The sequence below is a fragment of the Carassius auratus genome, unplaced genomic scaffold (genome assembly GCF_003368295.1).
Source record: "Carassius auratus strain Wakin unplaced genomic scaffold, ASM336829v1 scaf_tig00033347, whole genome shotgun sequence".
NCBI lineage: Eukaryota > Metazoa > Chordata > Actinopteri > Cypriniformes > Cyprinidae > Carassius > Carassius auratus.
This window is the reverse complement of record NW_020526074.1, coordinates 18,464-45,835: the sequence shown is the minus strand read 5'-3', so window position 1 is coordinate 45,835 and position 27,372 is coordinate 18,464. Positions and strand designations below refer to the sequence as shown.

At 38.0% G+C, this 27,372-nt stretch overlaps 1 protein-coding gene across 1 annotated transcript in view; it reads right to left on the bottom strand.

Annotated features, from left to right (window-relative positions):
• Positions 1–27,372, bottom strand: part of LOC113081202 (adhesion G protein-coupled receptor A3) — a 107,342-nt gene that overhangs the window by 67,256 nt on the left and 12,714 nt on the right. The window contains exons 2-8 of the mRNA XM_026253277.1: positions 24,421–24,492; positions 16,197–16,268; positions 13,100–13,171; positions 12,875–12,946; positions 12,497–12,660; positions 10,449–10,662; positions 305–469 (exon numbers count right to left, since the gene is read on the bottom strand). Of these exons, the coding sequence (XP_026109062.1) occupies positions 305–469; positions 10,449–10,662; positions 12,497–12,660; positions 12,875–12,946; positions 13,100–13,171; positions 16,197–16,268; positions 24,421–24,492 (831 nt within the window). The remainder of the gene's footprint in view (positions 1–304; positions 470–10,448; positions 10,663–12,496; positions 12,661–12,874; positions 12,947–13,099; positions 13,172–16,196; positions 16,269–24,420; positions 24,493–27,372) is intronic.

The window sequence follows — 27,372 nt, the reverse complement described above, 5'->3', positions numbered from 1 at the left end:
TTCAAAACCTGTACGAGTTTCTTTCTTCTGTTGAACACAAAAGAAGATATTCTGAAGAATGTCGATGGTAGCCAGTGACTTCAATAGTATTTTTTCCCATACTAAGGAAGTCAATGGCTACAGTCAACTATTTGGTTACCAACATTCTTCAAAATATCTTCTTTTGTGTTCAACAAAAGAAACAGGTTTGGTATAACATGAGGGTGAGAGAATGGGTGACTGTCCCTTTAAGCTGGCGCTCTGGTGAATGGCGTCTGTGTTTATGTGTGATGTTGCAGACGGGCGTCTGTAGCTGCAGACACACCTGAAGTCGCCCTTGTTGCTACTGACCCTCTCGGCTCCGCAGTACACCGCCGTCGCCTCCAGCACCACGATCTCCATCCCGATCGAGCTATTGCCTCGGGAACTGGTCACGTGACACTGCCAATTACCGGAAACACCCGCATCAATGTTGGACAGGATGAGCTCGCTGTGAAACGAGGGTGAGACGACACTGAGCCAGTTTAACACACAGACAGTCGAGAACATGAGCATTGTGTTTAATCATCACGTAAACTGATTTCTTTCTTTATGAACTATACATTTTTGCATCTGTTTAAATAATACATGATGCACATTTTCTATGTATGAGTGGCTATTTAATTAAAAAGCAAATCTGTGATATTGAGCACCAGCAAACACAAGACGAAGGTTATCCAGACTCAGCTTTGCATTATTAATACGCTGTAAAATTTCCACCAGCATTTGTTCCTGCATTTCTACAACATTTTCGAGGGAAATATTGAGGGACGTGAACGAATCATGCATGCAAACGCTGGCTGTGGAATAGTAAGTGGCTCAGTGAGCGCGCACAAATCTTTCACAGTAAAAATGATTAGAGGCTCAGAGAGAAAGACAGTGACTGCTCAGGCCCGTAATCCCTCACACACACACTCACACATGCACACACACAAACACACACACACGCTCACTCACTCACCCACTTACACACACACTCGCACAGGCACACACACTCACTCACACTCACTCACTTAGACACACACTCGCACATGCACACACACTCACACTCACGCACACATGCACACACACTCAATCACTTACACACACACTCGCACATGCAAACACACACACACACTCACTTACACTCACTCACTTACACACCCGCACATGCACACACACACACACACACACACAAACACACACACTCACTCACCCACTTACACACACACTCGCACAGGCACACACACTCACTCACACTCAATCACTTAGACACACACTCGCACATGCACACACACTCACTCACACTCACTCACTTAGACACACACTCGCACATGCACACACACACACACACACTCACACACACACTCGCACATACACACACACACACACACACACACACACACTCACTTACACACACACTCACACATGCACACACACTCGCAAATGCAAACACACACACACTCATTCACTTACACACACACTCGCACATGCACACACACTCACACTCACTCACTTACACACACACTCGCACATGCACACACACTCACACACACACACACACACTCACTTACACTCACACCCGCACATGCACACACAATCGCACATGCACACACACTCACACTCACTCACTTACACACACACTCGCACATGCACACACACACACACACACACACACACACACACACTCACTTACACTCACACCCGCACATGCACGCACACACACACACACACACAAGCTAGAGATCTCCTCAGGAAATGTTGATTCTCTTTCCTGATATATTGTCAGTTTTCATTCTGTGTGCGAGTGTGTGGAGGCTGATATTTAAACAGATTAAACTCTGTCAGAGCAGAATGTTCTTCGAATTGAATTTTTGTAGTCCGCTATTAGATTTACATTTGACTCAAACCAGCGTTAACTATACAGCCGTGTGCAGTTCTTCACCTTTACAGCATCAGAATTACAGAAATAAGCACATTTGCAAATATTCTGAAAATGTGACTGATTACCAATGTGTTGCTATTTATCAGGCCCCTGTTCCTGTGAAGTCTTGTGTTTTGTTCCCATGTCTTAGTTTCTCCTTCCATGCTCATATGTGTTTCCCCAGTTCCCTCTTTCCTCCCTTATTACTCAAACCCTGTGTCTCAGAGTTTCTTGGTCTAATATTGAATGTCGTCAGTCCTCTCCCTACGTGTGTGTTCCTGCCTGTTAGTAAGACCTTTGATGTTAATTAACCTTCGTCTCCTGCACAGTAGGCAAAGCGTTTGTTACGTCTAGTCTAGATTACTGCAATTCTTTATATTACGGTATATCTAAATCTCAAATTGCATGACTTCAGCTTGTCCAAAACGCTGCGGCCAGACGTATTTTGAAGTGAAGTAAACATGAACACATCACTCCGATTCTTAGATCTCTACACTGGTTGCTGATTTGCTGAAAGTCGAGTCGAAGTCCACATGGCTTTCGTTCCTATAACAGCTCAAATCAGATATAGGTAAAGTAGCACAGTAAAGATTACTTTCATATGAATGCATTAGTGAGAACGATTGCGTGTGTGAATTAATTCTACCTGGCAGCGTCTCTCTGCTAGTAGTGAAGTTGTGGGATTTAGTTATTAAAATTATTAATCACTAAATGTGGAACTGGGGTGGGATTAAATAAGTTGTCTTCTTCCCACTCCCTTTCAGGCAGAATTCGATCGTCATATTTGAATACTGTATATTTTGTTTTTTGTTTTGTTTTTTGTTTTCCTTGCACTATATGATTTAACTATATTTGTCTACCTTGAACTTTTTGTGCCATTGCCTGGAATAAATGAATAAATAAAAAATAAAAAATAAAAAAAGGGGTGATTGATTGCTATTTCACTTTTTTAACGTTAGTTAGTTTGTATTGTTGTTGTTTGTTTGAGCATAAAAAATATCTGCAAAGTTGCAGTGCTTAAAGTTCAATACAAACGGCATTAAAGTGCAGCAGCATATTAGATTAGAACGGCGATTAATTTATTTGTAATTTTAACTGTTGGAAACAGAGTGTAAATGTGGAAGCCTTTCAAAGATTTCTTATCCTGTTGCGCCCTCTATAGGACTAGCGACTAGTTTACGTCAAGCTTAAAGCATCATGGCAGAGCGTTGAAGTCGACTGGTCGGTGCAACCCCTAGTAGTTGCTAAGGTGTTTGCTAGGGTGTTGCTAAGTGGATGACAGGGTGTTGCTATGTGATTAATACAATGTGATAGGGTGTAACTAAGATGTTCTATGTGGTTCCAAGTGTGTTGTTAAGTGGTTGCATACTGGCACAGCAAATTACGAGTCCATTACTGAGTCTATACAATATAAAAAGGGGAAAATGCACATTTTTCCTTTAAAAGCTGTTTACAAGTTGTATGTCATAATTAGATGCATGCTTCGTGAGAAATTAATTAATATCTTAAGAGCAATGCAGCGATTTTTACTGACTTATCTAGGTGATTATCCAGGTAAAAATCATTAATCAACCTGTTGTTCTGGTGACATCTGGTTATGGCACATTATTCCTCTCTGCTGTGGTCCGGCAGCATTCACAGCTCTGGTGAATGACCTCGGACTGACCCCTCTGCAGCACATATGGCTCAGAGAGCACTCTGAAGAGCTGCGGCCGGGCAACTGCACCTGTGCCATGTTAAACTGACAACCATATAAAAATAACTGAGAGCTTCCCATAAAGAGACATTAGAGATGCTCTTAGACAAAAGTAAGATTGAGACTGAATTTATGAATTTATATTCATAGGTCTATGCTGATACTGAATGACAACTATTCACTCTTTTCTCCAATACAATTTCAGGAAAAACATTAAAAAATAAAAAAACAAAACATAACTGAGATCTCCTTTAATGTGAGCTATGAAAAAGCCATGCCTAATCAGTAATCATTTTATGAATTTTATGAAGTTTTTGGGCAAACTACTCATTTAAACATTGGCCACATCATCTCTCCTCTTCTCTCAGTCTTTCTAAGATTTAATGAGTTGTTGTTGCTCCAAAGTCTGTGCAGAAGGAGTTTGTGGTTGGTCTGTCAGCACGTTCACAGCTGCAGCGATTCACTTTCTTGAGTTCAGACTCAACGAGCGACTTACATCATACTGAACCGAGTTCAAAACCTCCATCATACACATCATCATCATCTCCACCACACGGCATCAAAATGAACTTTATTTACTTTCTAATAGATGTTTTTTATATATATATATATATCGTGATGTACTTATTGGACTTTAGGAACGACCCAGAACACCCTCGCCGAGGAAAACACCCACAACATAGCAACCTCATAGCAACACCCTGGTCAAGTTTTCCATGTACTACTCACATTTTCCTTAAAATAAAATACATGTTTGCGTCTAAACAAAGGGAAAACAAGCATTAATGAGAACACAAACAGATACAGTGACCTACATTCCCACAACAGACCTCTGTTGTCCAGCCGTCCACAATTGTCTCCAAATCACTCCATTAGCAGCATTGACTCTCATACACTGATATTTCACAATCTGAGGATAATAACAAGCCTGTGAGTCTTGAAGTCAGGGAACTCCGCTGATGAATATTTCAAAACCCAGAGCATGAAAATAGTTCTGCCCACTATAGAGACGCTCTTCAGGTCAGTACCGCTGAAGCATGAACAAGAACCGGTAAATAAATGTGAATTATAAATGAAATACTGAATATTAAAAGAATAACAAAAGCACAGAAACACATTCAGGAACACTCTCGTTTTTATCAAAACATATTCATTTAGTCGTTCTAAAAGTGGCTTACAGTGCATTCATGCTATACATTTGAACAGCACGGTTTTCTCGTGACTTTAGTGTTGCGACCACTCAGAACACTCTAGCAACCACCTATGAACACCCTGACAACCCATTACTAACCGCATAGCAACACCCTGACAACCACCCTCAGCACATCATTGCATAGCAACTCCTTGGCAGTCATATACAACACATTACAGTATAGCAACACCTTGGCAACCACCCAAACACATTACTGCATAGCAACACCTTGGAAACTACCCACAACACATTACTGCATAGCAACACCTTGGAAACCACCCACAACACATTACTTCATAGCAACAACTTGGAAACCACCCACAACACATAACTGCATAGCAACACCTTGGAAACCACCCACAACACATTACTGCATAGCAACACCTTGGAAACTACCCACAACACATTACTGCATAGCAACACCTTGGAAACCACCCACAACACATAACTGCATAGCAACACCTTGGAAACCACCCACAACACATTACTTCATAGCAACACCTTGGAAACCACCCACAACACATTACTGCATAGCAACACCTTGGAAACCACCCACAACACATTACTGCATAGCAACACCTTGGAAACCACCCACAACACATTACTTCATAGCAACACCTTGGAAACCACCCACAACACATTACTGCATAGCAACACCTTGGAAACCACCCACAACACATTACTGCATAGCAACACCTTGGAAACCACCCACAACACATTACTGCATAGCAACAACTTGGAAACCACCCACAACACATTACTTCATAGCAACAACTTGGAAACCACCAACAACACATTACTGCATAGCAACACCTTGGAAACCACCCACAACACATTACTTCATAGCAACAACTTGGAAACCACCCACAACACATTACTGCATAGCAACACCTTGGAAACCACCCACAACACATTACTTCATGGCAACAACTTGGAAACCACCCACAACACATTACTGCATAGCAACACCTTGGAAACCACCCACAACACATTACTGCATAGCAACACCTTGGAAACCACCAACAACACATTACTGCATAGCAACACCTTGGAAACCACCAACAACACATTACTGCATAGCAACACCTCTGAAATCACCCAAAACACCCTGACAATTCTTCCATGCAGCTCATAATGCATTCAACATTTCCTCTATCAACAGTTTCAATGACAAATCATAAAATATTTTTTGAGGTTGCTTTCAGGTTGATCTAAAGTTCGTCCCAGGTTTCATCCCAAAGCATGAGACACTTACTATTTCATCAGGAAATTATCCATGTTCCTCTAAAGGTCGAGCAAATGTTGGCCATTTATTAGAGTCTCTGCTCACCTCGGAGGCTTCATTAGATCATGATGATGAACTGAGCACAGGCTTTATGGGATTACAGATGAGTTACACACTTGTCTGCACTGTATAAACAGCGGGTTATGTGAGACAGTCAAGAGAACGGAAAACATGAACACGACAGCAGTTTATTTGAAAGGTTTTACTCATAGAAACAGAAAAACAAACATATTAATGCACTGAATGAATTTATTTGCTAGAAAAACAAAGTTAGCTGCAAATTTAATTACTAATTGACTTTTGTGTGTCCATCAGGTCACTCAGTGTGTCTGTCTGCTGTCAGTCTTCCTCTCTTCTGTCTGTCCTCAAACCTGAGCGACAGACACAAACCCTAATCAGACAAACAGAGCCATAACGAGAGAATTAAACTCCAGTCACCATGGTTACAAAATCACCCGAGAGCCAATCAGCACAGAGAGTCAAAAACCATCAGAGAGAACAGAGACCGTGTAAGTGTGAGCCAAACTGAGAGTCAAAAGAAATATTTATCCTAATGTCAAGATCAACCCATATTCAGTCCCATTTGCTTTCTTGATTCTGTCAAGCCAGACATATGGAAAAAGTAAGAAATATGCATTTTTGTTTTAAACGAAACAGTTTATTGAACCTTAAAAAGTTTCATATGTGTATAATATTTGATGCATTAGATTTTCTTTGGTCATATAGTGTGATATGGTGAGAATATGGAGGGAAAAAAACAGCTTAAATTTAGTCAAAGGCAAAGATGATTGAGAGATAAAGAAACAAACGCTCCTCAAAAGATCCTGAGGATCAGATTTGAGACTCTAAAACATGATTGATGGAGAATCAAGTAAAGCTGAGCTGCTTCGGTCCAGTAAGAGTTCATCTGGAGATATTACTGACCTTATTCTGACCTTTACTTGATCAAAATCACTCAAGATTTGAGTCGAGCTGAAGCTGGACGCTTGTACAGTTACACTACTCTAAACTATCAATCAAAGACAGAAGACATGCAGGAGATTGAGTGTGAAACATGTTTAACAGCAGCGTTTGATCATTTAGAGGCTTTGCATATCAGATAGACCTTATACTGTACATTTATGGTCATATTGTGAATGATTCATTTCAATGCATGACATCTTACTGGAAAAAAGGTATAAAACAACAAGCAGATTCAGAAATGTATAACCACAATCTGCTCTTAAATCAAACAATTAGAGCTCTGGAAAATCTGTGTGTAGTTTCTTCAGACGCATGTCATTTACACTGACGCTTTAATAGCAGTGTAGAGCAGAACATAATGGAGGCTGTTTATTTTTACTGTAGTACAGCGTCCTGCGGGATCGACCGCACTAACTCACTTCATCAGCTCTGTGTGTGTGTGTGTGTGTGTGTGTGTGTGTGTGTGTGTGAGTGTTTTGGTTGGCCGGTGGAGTCAGACAGGGCTGTTCCCGTCTCTCTCTCTCTCCATCTCTCCGGCCAGAAGATCTCGGCTCTGCCAAGAGCAACATTACCGTGTAAAGGTTCCCCTCTCAAAGCAGAGCAGCACCGTTTGTAAGCACAAGGAGAGAGCAGCCATTAATTGAGGGACTAATCAGAAGAAGAGTGTCAAGAAATCCATCACAAGCTTGCAGGAACGACTCTTGAAATAAGCAATGGATAATAGAGAGGAGGAACGAAAGTGAGTCCTGACACACTGTGAGCTGTCAATCAAACACATCACATGAGCAAATACAGCGGAGAAAGAACCACGAGTCCTGAGCTTAAAAGTCCTGAGCACTTGGAGAACCGCTCTGTATTATTTTCTACACTCCCCATACGTAAATCTAATATATAGATGCTCTATATCTAGAGTGATATTGCCATATATGTAACCTATAACAAGGTCATGATTTTCACAAACATTCTCTGGATGGAGGAAGATATAACTTTATAACATGTATAAAATCCTCACTGTAATATTTTCTATGCATTGTACGTGTTAACGTGATTTTTCATATGGTATTATAGCAACCACATATGTATGACTGTCAAAAATGCATCACATCAAGCTTATTAATTTGTTTATTTTAAAATCTAAATGTATTGAAAATTTGCATGCAGTTCAAATACATAAATCTTATAGATTGTATTTGAATGCATAAAAATGTGTCTGTGGTCGTCATTTCTGCTGTGGTTTGAATTTTGACACTGAATACCTCTGGAATATATTCAAGAATATCTGATTATGGAAGCATAAAGCTGGATCAGTTCAGTTTGAAGTGTAATATGCAAAGAAATAAATTATAATAAAGTGTCCACGACAGACGAAGATATTAATGTTAATGCGATTACTCAAAAACAATTTAAATACAAATACAACTTAAGTTAAGAAAATGCATTAAAAAAATTGTCGGTTATTCTGATTTAAAATCTAAAATATTCCTCAATTTCTACAAATGCATTTCCATTTTAATTTTGCCAATTAGAATGCATTCAACTGTTTATTTAATTGAAATGTTAATTCTAGCGAAGGAAATGAAAAATGCTCATAAAATTATTACATTAGATTTTTCAATTTGTCGCCAGATGTCACACAAACAGCTATGGTAAATATGAAATCAAATACACAAAGTGTTCACATAATACTGATATTTTGCATACTGCATTTGAAATATAATACTTCCATATACAGTATATTTGATAAGACTAATTCTATATCCAGTGAGGCTCTTAAACACAGCTTTAATCTGGATGTAGAGTAGTGTTTAACTCATCTATCTGCTTCACCTCACTTTCTAATCAAACTTCAGCTAGTCCTGAGATTATGAGTGAAACCCGAAAGAGAACAGAACGAGTCCGGACTGCAGAGCAGATGATTCATATGACGACTGAATGAGTCAGTGTGTCCTCTGCATACTAATAATCACACCAGTTTACTAACCAAGGGAAATTAGCGCTGGTGAGAAGTCGAGGAAACACCAGTGCTCCGGCCCGCGCAGAAAACTGCTCGTTGACACTGGGAACAGATTTCATCCATATTTATGCTCAGACGCTACTGCGTGCTGAGAGCTAGTTGAAATAATTAACCGCCACATGGATCACTTTCACTCAAACTGTGTGTGTGTGTGTGTGTGTGTGATGGAGGAAGAGGCGCAGTGGTCTGTCAAGTACTTGAGAGTCGGCATGTGGCACATTATCGCCCTTATTACCTCGCAGCATATGTTTTGTTAAACGCGCTAAACCTGGCAAACCTCTGCAGGGACCTATGGAGCCGCTGGAACCCAGCCAGAGCAGTTCACTCATGTGCTTTCAGATCACTATCAAGGAAAAGGTGTGTGTCCCATTTTTAGCTTTTGTGTTATTTCATATGAAAAGGTTACTGCTGAAATCATATTTTTCCACTTCATGCCTAAAGTACCAGACCGTAACAGTCATAGAAACACATTTCCAGTAGCTGATTTCCAGTAACAACAGGGTACAGGACTCTTTGCACACGTCACACAAAGAAAACACCTTGCATGCACACATACACACTTGCAACACCCAAATTACCACACAGAACACACACACACACACACACACACATATATATGCTCATCAAAGCTGTATTTCTTTGATTCAAAATACAGTAATATTGCCATATATTATTGCAATTTTTAATACTGGTTTCCTATTTTAATATACTTTTACAATATAATTTATTTCTGTGACAGATCGCTGAATTTCCATCAGCCATTATCATTCATAGATAGATATATTTACTTGAAATATATTTACTTTTCTGAGAAATGTATCAAAATGACATGAGCTTACAACTAAAATATGAACAAATATCTGCCAAAGGGCTCAGAAAAAAATTCAAAGTGAACACTATTGACAGATATTGGCTTCTATTTTAAGCACACTTAAAAAAGTGCTACTTTTACACTGCTTCCCCGGGTTGTAGTGACACAAATGGGCTGATTTTTTAAGAATGCCACTACAGTTTGTCGCTACATTTAATTAGCTATGGTTTGTTGGAAACTACTTCAGCAGTTGGAGCCAAAACAGCATACATTGTGTCTAGAACATGTGACCCTGGCCCACAGAACCAGTCATGAGGGTAAATTTGTTTAAATAGAGATTTAACTTTATTTATCTGATACTTAAGCTTTCCATTGATGTATGGTTTGTTACTATAGCACAATAGATACAACTATATGAAAATCTGTAATCTGAGGAATCTAAATATTGAGAAAATCACTTTTAAATTTGTCCAAATGAAGTTCTTAGCAATGCATATCAATAATAAAACATGCTTCTGATGACTGCTTCTGTGCTGCAGGGTCAGGTATGATGAAGTCCCTCTCACCTGGTAATGAGGCAGCAGTCGTGAATGATGCTGTCCTCCACGTACAGCCCTCGGTGCTCCAGCGTGTGGACGGGACGCTGCTCGTGGCTCCAGGACAGTCTGACGGATGGGTCGAGGAACGAGGCGGTGCACTGCAGCGGCAGACGGTCCCCGCCAAACACCAGCTGCCTCTGGGTCGGGATGAGCTGCAGGACGGGGAGCTCCAGGGGGCCGTCTGAAACACGGATCACGGAGATGCAAAATCAAGCCGGAGTTGACATGGAATAGGTTTGGGCGCAGAGACATATCAATCTACTCTGAGCAGCATGTCTTTCATTAAAGGGTTAGTTCTCCCAAAAAATGAAAATTAGGCTGTGCTTTACTCACCCCCGAGGCATCCTAGGTGTGTATGAGACTTTCTTCTTTCAGACGAATCCAGTCGGAGTTTGATCTCTCAAGCTCTATCATTGCAGTCAACGGGTTTCGCATTGCATCAGTCCAAAAGAAGTTAAATAAAAATCACCCATCCATAAAAAAGTGTCTCACAAGGCTCCAGATATTTTTCTTACAAAAATGCATTGATGCGCTATGGGAGGCCACCTGTTCGTTCACCACCTGGAGCCGAGAGGGACACTTTGTTTTAAGGATGGGTGCATTTTATTTAACATCTTTTGGGATAAAGCAATGCAACACCTGCTGACTGCAATAATAGAGCTTCAAATATCATATAACTGCGACTGGATTCATCTGAAAGAAGAAAGTCATATTCACCTAGGATGCCTCCGGGGTGAGTAAAACATACCCTAATTTTAATTTTTGGGAGAACTAACCCTTTAACTCTTTCCCCGCCAAACACTGAATTTTCCAGAGTGAAATGTCAATCCAGAAAAGAGTCTCAAAGGACTGTGCAAGCTTTAGGAGATAAATGGCTGAAGGAAGCCATCTACTGCATCTTTGCTTTGTTTATGTTACTGAATACGGAGGAGTGAGTTTAAGTGAGCTACTGAAGTTAAAGCTGTGAAAATAACCACTATAATGCTATAAAAGATGATCCAGCTGTGCCACAAATCACTCTGCCAATTCACCTCCATATAACACACACAAACCACACAATACAGCATTATAAGTTCTTCTGCTGACATTAAATAAAGCACTAATCCACCAGAGGCCATGAGATACACAACTGTTACTTAAGAGCACTTAACAAGAGCTGGCACACTGAATGTAAAGCACAGATAAAACAGCCATGTGTGTTTTCTTCTAGAAGTATTTACATGTATCTACAGCTAATGTGCAGTTGCAGATATATTTTACAATGACTGTGCACAAAGCTCAACCAAAAACACCCAAAACAGTTCTTTTAAAAACTTAATTGAACAGTATTGACAAAAAAATGTGGGGCATGTTTGTGCAACAATAATGCTTGTTTTATTTTAAAAATGCAATTGCATTTTATGTAAACAAGGCCATTCTATTAACACTTATTTTCACTTTCAGGAGATGCATGTAGTATTTGCAACACTTTAACTGTTTAACCGTTTAAATGTTGATGTGTTTATGCATCACCTGATTTTCTGAATTGTTTTACTGAATTTGAGTTATCATGTTATGTTATATATGACTTGTTCTTACTAAATACATTTTTACAGAAAAAATGGGTTATGTCTGTGCAATAATAGTTTCTTTTTTCTTCTAAACATTAATATTGCAACAGTAAAATTCCACTTTTTCATGATTTTATTTAATTTATTAGAATTATATTTTTTTTTCTGCATTCTAATTAAAACCAGACTAATTTAACGATTTTTTTATTCACTTCAGAGTAAAAGCATCAATCATTTTAACTGGAAAAATAATTTTAGGGTTACATTTGTCAATGCAAACTACTGTGATTCAAATGAGCCTTATTATGAATTATGTTGATTTCCTTTAATGAATTTGTGTGAATTGGATGCCAAAATACACACAACACATGCAAACACAACATCACCAGTGAATTTTCTCCTTTATTGATCCCTGGAGATAATAGATCAGATATTTGTTTAATGTGAACATCAGTGAAGTCTTACCACAGCTGAGCTGCTTCTCCTGAAGACTGTGCAGCTCCAGTCCATGAAGACGAGTCGGATACACGCACACCGATTCATTCCCCAAACGCACCGCCTGAGATCTGACCCACGACAACAACCAGCGCAGCTGACAATCACAGAACAGAGAGTCTGTGCCCACGTGCCTGAAGTCAAAGTTCAGAGCGGATAAACACAAAACAGCACAACAATGACTTCATAAAGTTGCATGGATCATATTTGCAGTTTAGCTTCAATAAATGCTCATTTTGGACTGGAAAGTACGTTTTTGTGTTCTGATGTGTACGGTAGTTTTCCACAGTCTAGTGTTGCTCATATTATGACCCATTTAAAGAGCTGAAAACAGCACAGAGATCTTACAGCGCTCTGAGAGACGGGACATGTGCGAACAAACCCTCCGGCAGCGTGGAAAAGATATTCCCAGATAAATTCCTGAAAAACACACAGACGTTACACACAAACCTATCCCACAGTTCAAAACTTGAGCAGTAAAACACTGCTAGAACATGAATTATTAGTGATAAACTGTTCCCTGTGCTCAATAAAGATATATAAACAGAGAGAGAGAGAGAGAGAGAGACTCACAGTTTGGAGAGACGGCCGAGGTCAAGAAACATATCAGCAGAGAAACAGCCAATCCTGTTGTTGGAAAGATCCCTGAGGACACACACACACACACACCACACGCACACACACACACACGCACACGCACCACATGCACACACACACACACGCACACACGCACACATGCACGCACGCACGCACACACACACACACACACACACACACACACACGCACACGCACCACATGCACACACACACACACGCACAAGCACACAACAAAAGTAATACAACTATTATGGTTATTATAGATTATGTTTATATTTAGAATTTTATGTTTTCAGTTTCATTTGATATGTGATTTTATATCAATAAAGGCTTTATGTGAAGACAGCTCCCAAAAAATTCTGAATTACTAAAACTGAACTAAAATGAAAGTGAAAACAGAAAATAAAAATAAAATCCAATTTAAAACATTAACTATAATAGTATCTCATACAATACTAAAATGACATTGTTTAGCAATTTTGGTAATAATGAATGTGCTTTTGTCAGTTTTATTATTTTATTTGATCTCACTATATGAACGGTTATACTCACTTCTTTATGTTTTAATTTCTGCTGTTGAATTATAAAGAGAAATATCTGAGACATTAAATCAGTCGAACAATGAAAGATCAACCCTGTTTCTACTGGACCGGCCTCCATTAATGAAGGGGTCAGTTTTACCCGGTCGTTCATTGTGGTGACGAGACCCTCGAGGAAAATAAGGGTTAAGTGCTTTAATCTAAGTATCTTTATTACTCCTCATTCAGACTGAAGCCACAACCAGCCTATAAAAGATCCTCTGAACAAACTATACACTCAAGAACCAGCGTGTGTGTACGAGTGTGTGTGTGTGTGTGTGTATGTGTAAGAGTGTGTGTGTGTGCAAGTGTGTGTGTACGAGTGTGTGTGTGTGTGTGTGAGTGTACGAGTGTGTGTGTGTGTGTGTGTGTACGAGTGTGTGTGTGTGTGTGTGTGTGTGTGTGTGCGAGTGTGTGTGTACGAGTGTGTGTGTGTGTGTGTGTGTGTACGAGTGTGTGTGTGTGTGTGTGTGTGTGTGTGTGTGCGTACGAGTGTGTGTGTGTTTGTGTGTGTACGAGTGTGTGTGTGTTTGTGTGTGTGCGTACGAGTGTGTGTTTATTTGTGTGTACGAGTGTATGTGTGTGTGTGTGTGTGTGTGTACGAGTGTGTGTGTGTGTGTGTGCGTATGTGTACGAGTGTGTGTGTGTGTGCGTGTGTGTGTGTGTGTGTGTGTGTGTGTGTATGTGTAAGAGTGTGTGTGTGTGCGTACGAGTGTGTGTGTGTGTGTGTATGTGAAAGAGTGTGTGTGTGCGTACGAGTGTGTGTGTGTGTGTGTGTGTGTGTGTGTGTGCGAGTGTGTGTGTGTGCGTGCGAGTGTGTGTGTGTTTGTACGAGTGTGTTTGTACGAGTTTGTGTGTGTGCGTACGAGTGTGTGTGTGTCTGTGTGTGTGAGTACGAGTGTGTGTGTGTTTGTGTGTGCGCGTACGAGTGTGTGTGTGTCTGTGTGAGTGAGTGCGAGTGTGTGTGTGTGCGTGCGAGTGTGTGTGTGTTTGTGTGTGTGCGTACGAGTGTGTGTGTGTTTGTACGAGTGTGTGTGTGTTTGTGTGTGCGCGTACGAGTGTGTGTCTGTCTGTGTGTGTGAGTACGAGTGTGTGTGTGTTTGTGTGTGCGCGTACGAGTGTGTGTGTGTCTGTGTGAGTGAGTACGAGTGTGTGTGTGTTTGTGTGTGTACGAGTGTGTGTGTGTTTGTGTGTGTTTGTGTGTGTGCGTACGAGTGTGTGTGTGTTTGTACGAGTGTGTGTGTGTTTGTGTGTGTACGAGTGTGTGTGTTTGTGTGTGTGCGTACGAGTGTGTGTGTATTTGTGTGTGTGCGTACGAGTGTGTGTGTGTGTGTATGAGTGTGTGTGTGTTTGTGTCTGTATGTGAGTGTGTGTGTGTGTGTGTGTGTGTGTGTGTGTCTGTATGTGAGTGTGTGTGTGTGTGTGTCTGTATGTGAGTGTGCGTGCATGCGTGCGTGTGTGAGTGCGTGTGTGTCTCTCTCTGTGTCTGTGTGTGTGTGTGTGTGTGTGTCTCTCTCTGTGTCTGTGTGTGTGTGTGTGTGTGTGTGTGTCTGTGTGTGTGTGTGTGTGTGTGTCTGTGTGTGTGTGTCTGTGTGTGTGTGTGTGTGTGTGCGTGCGTGTGTGAGTGTGAGTATGTCTGTGTGTGTGTGTGTGTGTGTGTGTGTGTGTTGTAATGAGAAACATGTGTTGCTGTGGTGCAGTGGGAGCGGCTCGGTTCGGTTCAATGCTGTAATCATGGGTTGGGAACTCTTAAATTAGCGCCGAGACCTGCCGCTTAAATTATCCACGTCCAGCAGCCTGGCACACGCACATCCACAATCAGCCGCTCAAATCCAGCAATCAGTGTCACATCAAAGGTCTGCGTGGCTCCTGCGTCTGTACGTGGAGACGCTGGAAGCCTCTTCACTGCAGAATGAAGCTCAGACCGGCTGCAGATCTCTTTCTCAAGAGAGCTGCATAAAGATGTGAGCTAATATTCAGACTGGGGATCCCATGTAGACAATGCTGTTGTTGTTTTATTCGCTATTCTGTGGTGCTTTCAAAAGCTACATTTCTGGTTCTGATGTTAACTTTAGACCTACTACTACTACTTCTAGAGAAAAAAAAAAGTCAGATGTCTATTTTTGACGAGTGACCTCATAAACACAGTTTAAAAAGTCCTAAATTACCGAAAAAGTAAGTTAACGGTAAGTTGTCATTTTGCTTTTTTATAGAAATCAAAATCATTTAAGTTCAGTTGAAAGAAATCATAAAAACAGCTCCAAGGTTTCCTACCAGCCTCCTTCACAAAATCTAACAGCTATGGTTTGATCATGCTAAATATTTCAATACAAGTATTTCAGTCAAATGTAATTTAGGCGATATTTCAGATCTTTAACCCACGGGTTGTTTTGAAGTGTTTGAATTTGTATATAGTTGTAGAAACATTACTATAGAGGCATTGCAGCATCTGAATGTGTTTCCTTGCACCTTTCTGAGGTCATGATCATACTTACAGTTTCCTCAGAGCCGTCAGGCCATGAAACGCACCGGGAGCAATTCTGCTGATGAGATTACTGCTGAGATCCCTGAAGACAAGACAAGAGAGACAAGAGAGATCTCTGTTTCAAACAAACGCGGTTCATCTGTGAATCCTGAAACATAAAATGCATCACAGTTTCCACAGAAATATTGTGCAGCGCAACTGTGTTCATAGTGCGAACTACGGGGGAGCTAGGGGGAGCTCGGCTCCCCTTAATAAGACATGGGCTCCCCTGAAAACGAGAAATGTGAAATTTTGGGGGGTTATTAAGTGTAAAATAGCAAAAATATTATTAATTCATGCATGACGGCGATTAAACCTAATTTACTTCAATAAAGATTACTATACATGCTATCCTTGTAATGAGCATCAATGTGTGGGGGCTCTGCGCTGAAATTCCCCGTTAGTACATCATATATTCGTAGAAAAAAATAAACGTTGGAGGCCATTTAACACGCGCAAAGTCCTTAATTCATTCTGCAGTTATAGCAATGATAGCAATGGTAAAAAGAAAACAAGGCAGTTTAATTAATTTTGGTTTTATTAAGAAATTGTGTAGTGATGACATTAATAGCATGACTGATTCACTTGCTGCAAACACTTATTAGACCTCCCGCCGCGTGCCCACTGTGACAACCAAGAAGCTGAAGAAAAGTTATCTCTGGCTGTAGTCGTAATAGCTCGTCAGAGGCCGGTGTAGCAGTTGATTCTGTTCCCCTCGAAATGTCTGTTTCCCCTCGGGTTGCCAGGTCCGTGTAATAAACCCAACCATATAGTTAATCAAACATTTTCCCAAAGTAGCCTAAATTCCGTGGATTTGGCAAAACTCCTGCATGCAAACACACCGAACACACCTGGATGTAAGGAAAGCAAAAAGCGACACATTTCTTGCTACACTGCAACATAGTAAAATGATTCTCACACTCTATTTTCTTATTCATCTTGCAGTTGTTCCGTTATTTTTGTCTTATGTTTTTACATTTCAAGTTGAAAAACCTCTCGTCTTAAATGTATTTTCAAGTTTAGGATTTAGGACGGTATTTTTAACTATTTGACTTGCCGTACATCCAGTCATGCTTCTTGCGCACGCTAGTTCTGATCGTACGTATAGTAACTCGGCAACTACGCAAGAATTGTAGTATGTTTGCGTAAAGGGGAACAGAATCTACTGCTACACCGGTCACTATCCTAACCCCTCTTGCTCCGAGTCCTCTCTCCCGTTAAACTGGAACAGCCAGCAGTGGAGAGACTGTGGGAACCGATATACATGGCTGTTTTTTAAGGATGGAAGCTTGAGGTGCATCTCTTGTAGGGATGCAAAAAACCTTCTTCTGTCTGAAAAGTTACCTGGCACGCACTTTTTTGAGGAGTGGATTAATGGGGAAATAAGCAGCGATGCTCAGAACAAGTTGCGAAAAAATATATATAAACACAGGCTTTTTGTGGGTGGCTGTTTGTTTGCTGTTTGACCTATCAATTTGTGTCGATAAAGTATACACATAACGTATACAGTAATGCATATACAGTTGTAGCTGTTATGTATCTTTGTAAGTCATTGTAAGTCCTTTTTTGAGGCACTCGTGTCGATAAAATATAATAATAGTGCATACACTTGTAGCTGTCCTTATTTGAGACACACGCAAGCGCACAACTCCCCCCCCCCCGCCCCCCAAAAAAACAAACAAACAAGAAAAATAAAAAAAGTGGGCTCCCCAGAGGACACGGTATAGTTCGAACACTGACTGTGTTCAACATTGATAATAATCAGAAATGTTTCTCGAGCAGTAAATCATCATATTACTCTGATTTCTGAAGATCATGTGACACTGAAGACTGGAGGAATGATGCTGAAAATACAGCGGAGCATCACAGAAATACATTACACTTTAACACAGATTCACACAGAAAACAGATTATTTAAATTATAATAATATATCACTACTTTGCTGTATTTTGATCAAATAAATGCAGCCTTGGTGTGCGGAAGAGATTTCTTTCAAAAATGAAACCTGTTTTTTACAACAACAACAAAAAAAAAGACAAAAAAAAAAAAAAATCGAATTACTACGGTTTCCTTGCTATTCTACGTTTCTATCGTACAATTCTGACTTTGTTTTGGAATAAAAAATAAAGCATGGCAAATGTTACTTTTCTGACTTTTTACCTGCAATCACAAGTTCATGTCTCACAATTTTACATTTATATCTCACAATTCTGGCATTTTTTTCTCCTTAAAATTCTGAGTTTGTGTTTCACAGTTCTGTTTGTTTCCACCAAAGCATAAAAATTAAAGCATTTAATTGCAACTTTTATTGTCTTTTTTTTATATGACAATTTTCACAATTCAGACTATCCATCAAATGTATTTATTTATTTATTTTTTCAAAACTGCTGGGGAAATAAAGTCAGAATTGTGAGATCAAAATCTATTTATTTTATATTTTGTGTGTGTGGTGGAACTGTTCTTCTGTACTAAGCTCAATATGTTCAACTCTGGCCGACTCTCTCCGACCAAGTGCACTAAAAATACATGAAGCTGAATCAAATTGTGACTCCTGACTTTCCTCTGAGGCCAAAACAAACTTCCTGAAATTGTGTCCCAGTGCTTCCTGTGTCTGAAGGGAGTGACGGGAATCTGAAGGAGGACAGAGTCAAACACAAGACATCTGCAGACTGTCAGAACCACGCAGGAAAAATGTCACGAGACAGACTTCTGACCCTTCCTAATCCATCTTTCTTGGAAGACCGGACGCTTCTTCTCTTCTCTTTTAGTTGTTTGTAAAGACAGAAACAACAACTGAATGTTTCAGGAGCTTTTCAAGAACAAGAAATACCCTTAACATGTATTTCAAATCACTCATCTGGTAATAAATCCCAGTTATCTGAACTTCTGGACTGATTAAATGTGGTTAATGTGAAATATTTAAGGCTCAAGTGTGACGGTCATTACTGCTGAGAAATGGCTTCTGTCCGGCTCTAATGGTGTGTGACTCTAGAAACGCTTTTGTTCAGCGCCATTAAACGTTTCTGTTCATCCCACTTGTTTCCAGAGCTTGAAGAATAAGAGTTTGCATGCCATCTTTCATAAAAGTTTGAGGCATTAAAAGTGCCATCAGTTGATTGATCCTAATGCAAAATAATGTATAATGCTTATGTAATGCATGTAGTGTTTTTGACATGTGTATGTCTAATTTAAACTATTCATTTCTTCATGAAATTTGGTGTCTTTTTTTCATTTTTGGTCATGAATGTGCATGCAAAGTTTCAACACACAGATGTGTTTGGAAAAGGCTGCACACACTTGGTTACATCAATAGTATAACCCTAACCCTACATTAATAAATACATCTGTTAAATACTATTTATCTGTGTTCACGAAAGTGTTCATAGTTTATCATACTCCATATTTTTTTGACAAACTAAATTAGAGGTTTTCCGTTTCTTTATGTTTTTTTTTCTTTTCTTTCTCTCTTTAGTGTTGATTTCGTGTTAACTGCATGGAAACCAATAGGCTTCAGTTTAAATCTACAGGAGAATCCATTCATCCTGACCTGAAGGTGGCAGCAGCACACGACACTAATGAGTAGATTTACATATCCTTTCTTCTTCAAGTAATAGTTTCTTCCAGAGCATCCCGTAGGAGGAAGGTGATTAATGGAGCAAAGTGGATTAACTGAAACTAACAAACAGCAGACCGGGGAGCACTCTCATTAGTGAGCATCCAGCAGTGTTTTAATGACACTTCTGAGGGGCTGATTTCACTAAAACAGCACGTCATGTTGAGAAAGCACTACATATTTAAACTAGCTGCTGGGAAAGATGTTCAGAGTTCAGAGGGACTCTAGATGTGCTTCTGCAGAGCATCAAAACCTGTCAAACATTACAAAACACAAAGAGAGAACTGTAGTAAGTGAAGAGCAGAGAGGAGGCGGGGCCTCAGGAGCCAGACGGAATCTGATTGGCTCCTTCAGTGATGCTGATCTGTAAAACGATTGGTCATGGAAACACAAACATTACAAAATAACAACTGCACACCAGTTTTTAAGAAGGTAAGATTATGAGAACAGACTTTTTCATTGTCCTCATTATAGATGTTAATTGTTAAATGTCTCACAATGGGCTGATTAAGAGTATTTTTACCTCATATTTTAATAACTGACTGATAAAAGTTCAAATTATTTTTATTCTTAAATTAAGGGTATAATTTCTAAAGAATCATGTGACACTGAAGACTGGAATCATGATTCTGAAAATACAGCTTTGATCACAGAAATAAATTACATTTTAACAGAGATTCACATAGAGAACAACTATTTTAAATTATAATAATATTTCACAATTTATCCTGTTTTTGACCCTCGGTGAGCAGAAGAGACTTCCTTCAAAACATACAAAAAGTTGCATTTTATTAATTAATTTAAAAACTCTTACATATAGTAGCAATAAGACTAAAAGTGGAGTTTTAAGCTGAAGTTTGTTTCTCCTCTAAAGTTTCAGCAAAGATCTCAACAATCGTCCAAAAGTCTTAATATGAACTCAAACATTTCTCAAACATCACGTTCTCCTGAAGTCTCTCGATCTGAGCTGCTGTCCACGTTCATTTTACAGCTCCAAACCTTCCCTGCATTGCTTCAGTGGAGAATTTCACAAGAGACAAAGATCATGCATGATGTTTTCTAAGCTGAACGAGCAAGCGAACAATAAAGCTTTCCTTCTGGAGTGTAAAATAAAGCACTGAATGGGCTGTTCTTCTGTAATGAGTTCCTGGAAGCGACGGTGATGGGGTCAGAGCGCTTCGGTGTGTGTCCTATAAACCTGGCCAGTTCTCATCAGCCTAATTGTGAGCGTAAATAACGATGCTATTCAGAGACAGAGAGGAACACACACTCGGCTGTAGCCGCTGTTTTGAGTCCAGACGGGTGTAAAAAGGTCAGCTATGCGTCCGCTGTGACATCACCGTCTGGAAGTGCACTTCCTCCGGCCGTTTCCTGCAGAAACATGCACGGTCCTGATGCATGCTGGACTGGTGATATATCAGAGCTTTCACTGCTAACTGAAGATGAGAAATCATGTGTGATCGCAGTCTGACCGCTTTCTGTTGTTGACATGTCTAATCAAGTCCAGGCTAAAGCTCTGAGATAGAGTCAGCATGCTGAGAGGGATCCTGGCTATTGTTTATTTATTTTGTTGGAATTAATGCTAATGATTCTAACAAAATGAAATGTGCTTTGCAGAGCAAACAAACATCTGCATTCACTTTAGAGACCTTATCATAAATTAATCTATCCATCCAACATCTATCTATCTATCTATCTATCTATCTATCTATCTATCTATCTATCTATCTATCTATCTATCTATCTATCTATCTACCAACCAACCAACCATCCAACCATCCATCTACCATCCACTTATCCATCCATCCATCCATCAATCTATCTGCCATTCATCTATGAATCTACCATCCACTTATCCATCCATCCATCTGTCCATCCTTCTACCTACCTACCTACCTACCATCCATCCATCCATCCATCTATCTACCATTCATCTATCCATCTACCATCCAACCATCCATCCATCAATCTATCTACCATTCTTCCATCCATCCATCCATCCATCCTTCTACCATCTATCTACCATTCATCCATTCATCCATCCATCCATCCATCTACCATCCCCTTATCCATCTATCCATCCATCTATCTACCTACCTACCATTCATCCATCCATCCATCCATCCTTCCATCTTTCCATCCATCCATCCTTCTACCATCTATCTACCATCCATCCATCCATCCATCAATCTATCTATCTACCATTCATCTATCCATCCATCCATCCTTCTACCATCTATCTACCATCCATCCTTCTACCATCTATCTACCATCCATCCATCCATCTACCATTCATCTATCCATCTACCATCCATCCATCCATCTACCATCCCCTTATCCATCTATCCATCCATCTATCTACCTACCTACCATTCATCCATCCATCCATCCATCCATCCATCCATCCTTCTACCATCTATCTACCATCCATCCATCCATCCATCTACCATTCATCTATTCAATCTACCATTCATCCATCCATCCATCCTTCCATCCATCCATCCATCTATCTACCATCCATCCATCCATCCATCCATCCATCCATCCATCCATCCATCCATCCATCTACCATTCATCCATCCATATATCAGCAATCAAATACATTTATTTTTTAGCAAATTGTTCGTATATTGTTAGTAAATGTATTAATAAAATGTTTTTACAAATGTATTTATTAATTTATATTCCTATTTGCTTTATTTTTTGGTTCAGGAATATTAATAGCAATATACTCAAATTGAAATTAGTCATAAATTTGTGCAGTTAAATCATAAAATCTGCCTTCACTTTAGAGATTGTATCATAAATTCATCTTTGGCGGCTCTGCTATGATTAAACTGACCTTAAAAAACTAAACCGGGTGCTTTTCACTATAATTAACAATTTACCAATGAGCCAATTAAGTGATTTAAATGGTAATAAATAAAGGCACATGCTTCTGCTCAGTGAATCCATTCATCATTTCCTCAGTTTGTGAAGCGTTAAACCAGCAGCTGCTCTCAAAGAAAATCACCAAAGCACTTATCAGATAGTTCGGTCAGCGGACGGAAAACATGGAGATTTCTAGACAGACAAACATCCGTGAGCCATTTGAATTGTAATTAAAACAAAGTTCACAAAAACAACCATGAAAACCACTTTGTGTTTCTGTAACAATGAGATCATCTGATTCTCTTTTCTGTTACAGTCACTTCCAAACAGAAATTTCAGTTTATGAAGAGATGAACATTTTCGGTAAACTATTTTTGTTGGAGAAATCCTGTGAGTTTTCTCAGGTTCACAAAATGTTCAATGCACAAATCTCACACTGCTGAGAAAACAGCCCTAAAAACCTTTTTACAAGACCATGACGATGCATTTCAACCATCATCAGCATCAAAAATCCACAAAAGGTTTTTTTTTTTTTTTTTTTTTTTTATGGGGAGTAACTAGTTAATTTATTTATTTGCAAAAACATAACTTTTTTTCTTCATTTGAAAAAAAATCATGTTTTTTTAATCATGTTTTTATTGTTTTAGATAGTGGCTGTTTTTATTTATTTTTATTTTTTTTTTGGTTTTATTTTTTTTAATAACCCAACTGCAGTTTTATTGAAAATTCATTGGAATGCACAAAAAAAAAAAAAAAAAAAATTCTGAAAATTGTTAAAAACCATAGTTATCTGTTTTTGCAGATGAACTCTTCATATACACATTATTAAATTAATTATAAGATATTATGTTAATATGAATTTAATATATTAAATATGTATATCCTAGTGAAAACTGTTGCAATGGTTTCCAGCATCTACTTGGACAAAGCTGTAAATGTAGATTGTATCCAAATGCATGAACGTGTCTGACACCAAATAAGAGTTTGGTTTGACTCTTAAATTAAATCAATCGCTGGACTCAGTCAGGGTCGAAGGAAAGACTTCTTCAGATCATCACATCACACACTGATCGCATCACTGCATGAACTACAACATATTACATTAATATAATTATAGTTAAAAATACTAATTTCACCAGAAAACCGGCACTCACTACAAGATATTATTAATATATCAATATTACTTTAATATATTACATATACTCATCCCACCAGAAAAATCGCTGCTATTATATATTAACATTTATATCTTATTAAATTAATTGTAAATACATCAATAAAAAATGTTGCTATTACATTATTAATATTAAAATATTGTTATTATTTTAATATATATTTAATATACTCATACTACTAGAAACATGTTGCTATTATCTATTATTAACATCAGTATTAACATATCAATAATAATACAACTTTAATATATTAAGCATACTCCTTTGATTTCATAACTGTTGCTATTACATATTATTAATATATTACTATATTAATTGTAACATAGCATAAAAGGTATATAACCATATTAATATATTTAATATATTCTGATTCTGGATGTAAGTGTGCAGAGACACAGACTGATAATCTTATATTTCTGCTGATGGATGGGGCTGGTTTCATGTATTATTGATATATGTGTGTATATGGTTTGTATATGACTGTTTTATCATCTCTACACAGTATATCCTCAGATGGAAAGGGCATTGCACTCACAGTCTCTCCAGAGCTCGCAGGCCGAGGAAAGAGTTATTCTTCAGCGCCGAGATCTTATTGTTGCTCAGGATCCTGAGGAGACACAACAACACAAGCCATAAACACAGATCCGGAGGATTTACACACCACTCGAAATCTCCCGTCTGCTTCATATCACCGGTGTTTCTGCTCCGACCGGTGAAAACTAAACTTCTCCAGCAACACGTTCTCTGAAGGGTTATGAAGGCATTATATTTACATTTATGCATTTGCAGACTATTTAAAAAAAAAAATGCAACTAACATAATATTAAGGTGGATGTTTAATTAATTCATGTATTGGCTAAAAATGACCTATATATATATATTTTTTTTTTTTTGGTGAAGATGGAAAGTGGAGAGAGAGAATAAAATATTTAAAGATATATTTAAAAAAGACAATTATACCTATATATATACATAAATATATATATATATATATATATATATATATATATATATATATATATATATATATATATATATATATATATATATATATATATATATATATATATTCGCTAAAATACTTTTATTTACATATAAACATTGGTTAATTCCAGTGTTTCTATGATTAACTAAAACTATAAACATTAAAAAGTGCATTACATAAAATAATATTAATAAAAAATGTAAAATTAAATAAATTCAAATATGCAGGGAATTTAAAAATTTTGTTTAGTTTAACTTGCACTAAAATAACTAAAACTTAAATAAAAAAAATAAAAAAAACTATCCATAGGAATATTTTTAATACAACAAAACTAATAAAAATTACAAAAACCAACACAATTTCTAAAACTTAAGTAAAATTAACATGATATCCGATGATAAAAACTAAAATCTAATTAGAAATATTAATAAAAATTACAATAGTATCTCAAACATACTAAAATACCAACACACACACACACACACAGATATGGTGACCCTGAAAGCTGAAAGATGTTGTTGCTGTTTCTAAATCTTTATAGTTTTATGAATTATTATCCCAGTTCTAGTAGTTTTAGTTCAAGTAAATGAAAATGAGAAGTTATGTCTTAGAATCCTATCTATCTAAATACTGACAAAATCTCCTTTAAAGAGGTTTAAATGAAGCTCTTAGCAATGCATGAAGTTTTGATATATTTACGGTAGGAAATTTACAAAATATCATGGAACATGATCTTTACTTAATATCCTAATGATTTTTGGCATAAAAGAAAAATCTATAATTTTGACCCTTACAGTGTATTTTTGGCTATTGCTACAAATATACCCCAGAGACTCACGACTGCTTTTGTGCTCCAGGGACACAAACATGACGTCTACCTGCAAAGGATTGTCATCATGTGAAGCAGATCTGATCTAATGCCCTGTATGTGATTAATGATCCAGCAAAAAAAGACATTATATCAGATCTGCTTTACATGCGTGACGAGACTCGTGTCGTTCACACACACACACACACACACACACACACACACACACACACACACACACACACACACACACACACACACACACACATAATGAAGGTCATGCATCTCTAACGGTGTTCATGTGTGAATGAGGTTGATGCAGTATCGCAGCACACATGCATTAAATCACTGATCAGACAGTTTCAGACACACACGGCCTTCAGGACACACACATGACGAAGACAACACGCTGAAAACCACATTTACAGCTGAAGCTAATATTTGAGGAATAATCACAGCAGGGTTATTAGATTCAAATGAAAATCATAAATCAAAGACAAATGAAAAAAATAATAAATAAATAAAAATAAGGTAGTATAAACTTTTAGTTTAGCTTATCTCAAAGTACTAAAACAACCAAAATAAACTAAAACGTAAAAATAAAGTTTATAAAAAACTATTTAAAAAAATAATAATGATAAAATACAATCTAAATGTATTCAAAGTTCAAATTAAATATTAAAAATGAATATAAAATTATTAAAACTTTTTATTAACTAATTATTAACACTTAAAAATGAAAAAATATGTATTCAAACTATAATAAAAACTAAAACAGACAGTAGATTTTCAATACACATTTTGAGTGTTTTGTAACAAAAAAAGCATAAACCTTAACTAATTCATTCTTTAAAAAAAATCTATTTCCCAATGAATTAAATGTAATTAATATTTTTTTTCACATATTTTTTTATTAATTAATTATCTATTATTAATCATTTTTATTTACCGCTGTAATTGGCTTCAGTATGCAAAACCTTTTTGTAAATCAATGGTAGCATATTACCTATAAAAATTAGAATAATTAATATGATTAATGTTATATAATGTTATTTTAATTGGCTACTGATTCGAAATGCATGCACATACCGACCTATTGGTTAATCAACGAATTAACATATTACTTAACATATTAATTAACATATCATACAAGACTTCCTGGAGCACTGACATTAGTCTGGAGTAATGAGGTCATGCACTAATCATTTCCAGAAGAAAACCTGTTAAAATATCAGCGTTGTGTAGCGTGTGAAAGCTGTTGTGACAATGAGACATCTGCAGTGTGTGTGTGTGTGTGTGTGTGTGTGTCACGAGGTCGTTCGCCCCCACACCCCTGTTTCAGGCCTCTGTCTAACATCCAGGAAATGGCAGGCAAAACATAATTGTACATTTTGTAAACAGTGCATGCCGAAACTCCAGCGACCTTCCAACTTTCTATTTACAATATCAATTATGTTCTTCAAGGATAAGCAGAGAGAGAGAGAGAGAGAGGGACAAATTAAATATTGTCTTTCTCGGACCGCCGGAGCAAATGGTCTGTGTCATTGAGTGTGATTTAATCCAGCAGCTAAAGGTTATGAGTCCACACACACACACACACACACACACACACACAGAAATACACATTTGCCAAAGCATGCATTAAAAGCACAGTGTGTGGATAGAATTGCATCTTTTAATGCATTGCATCTAAC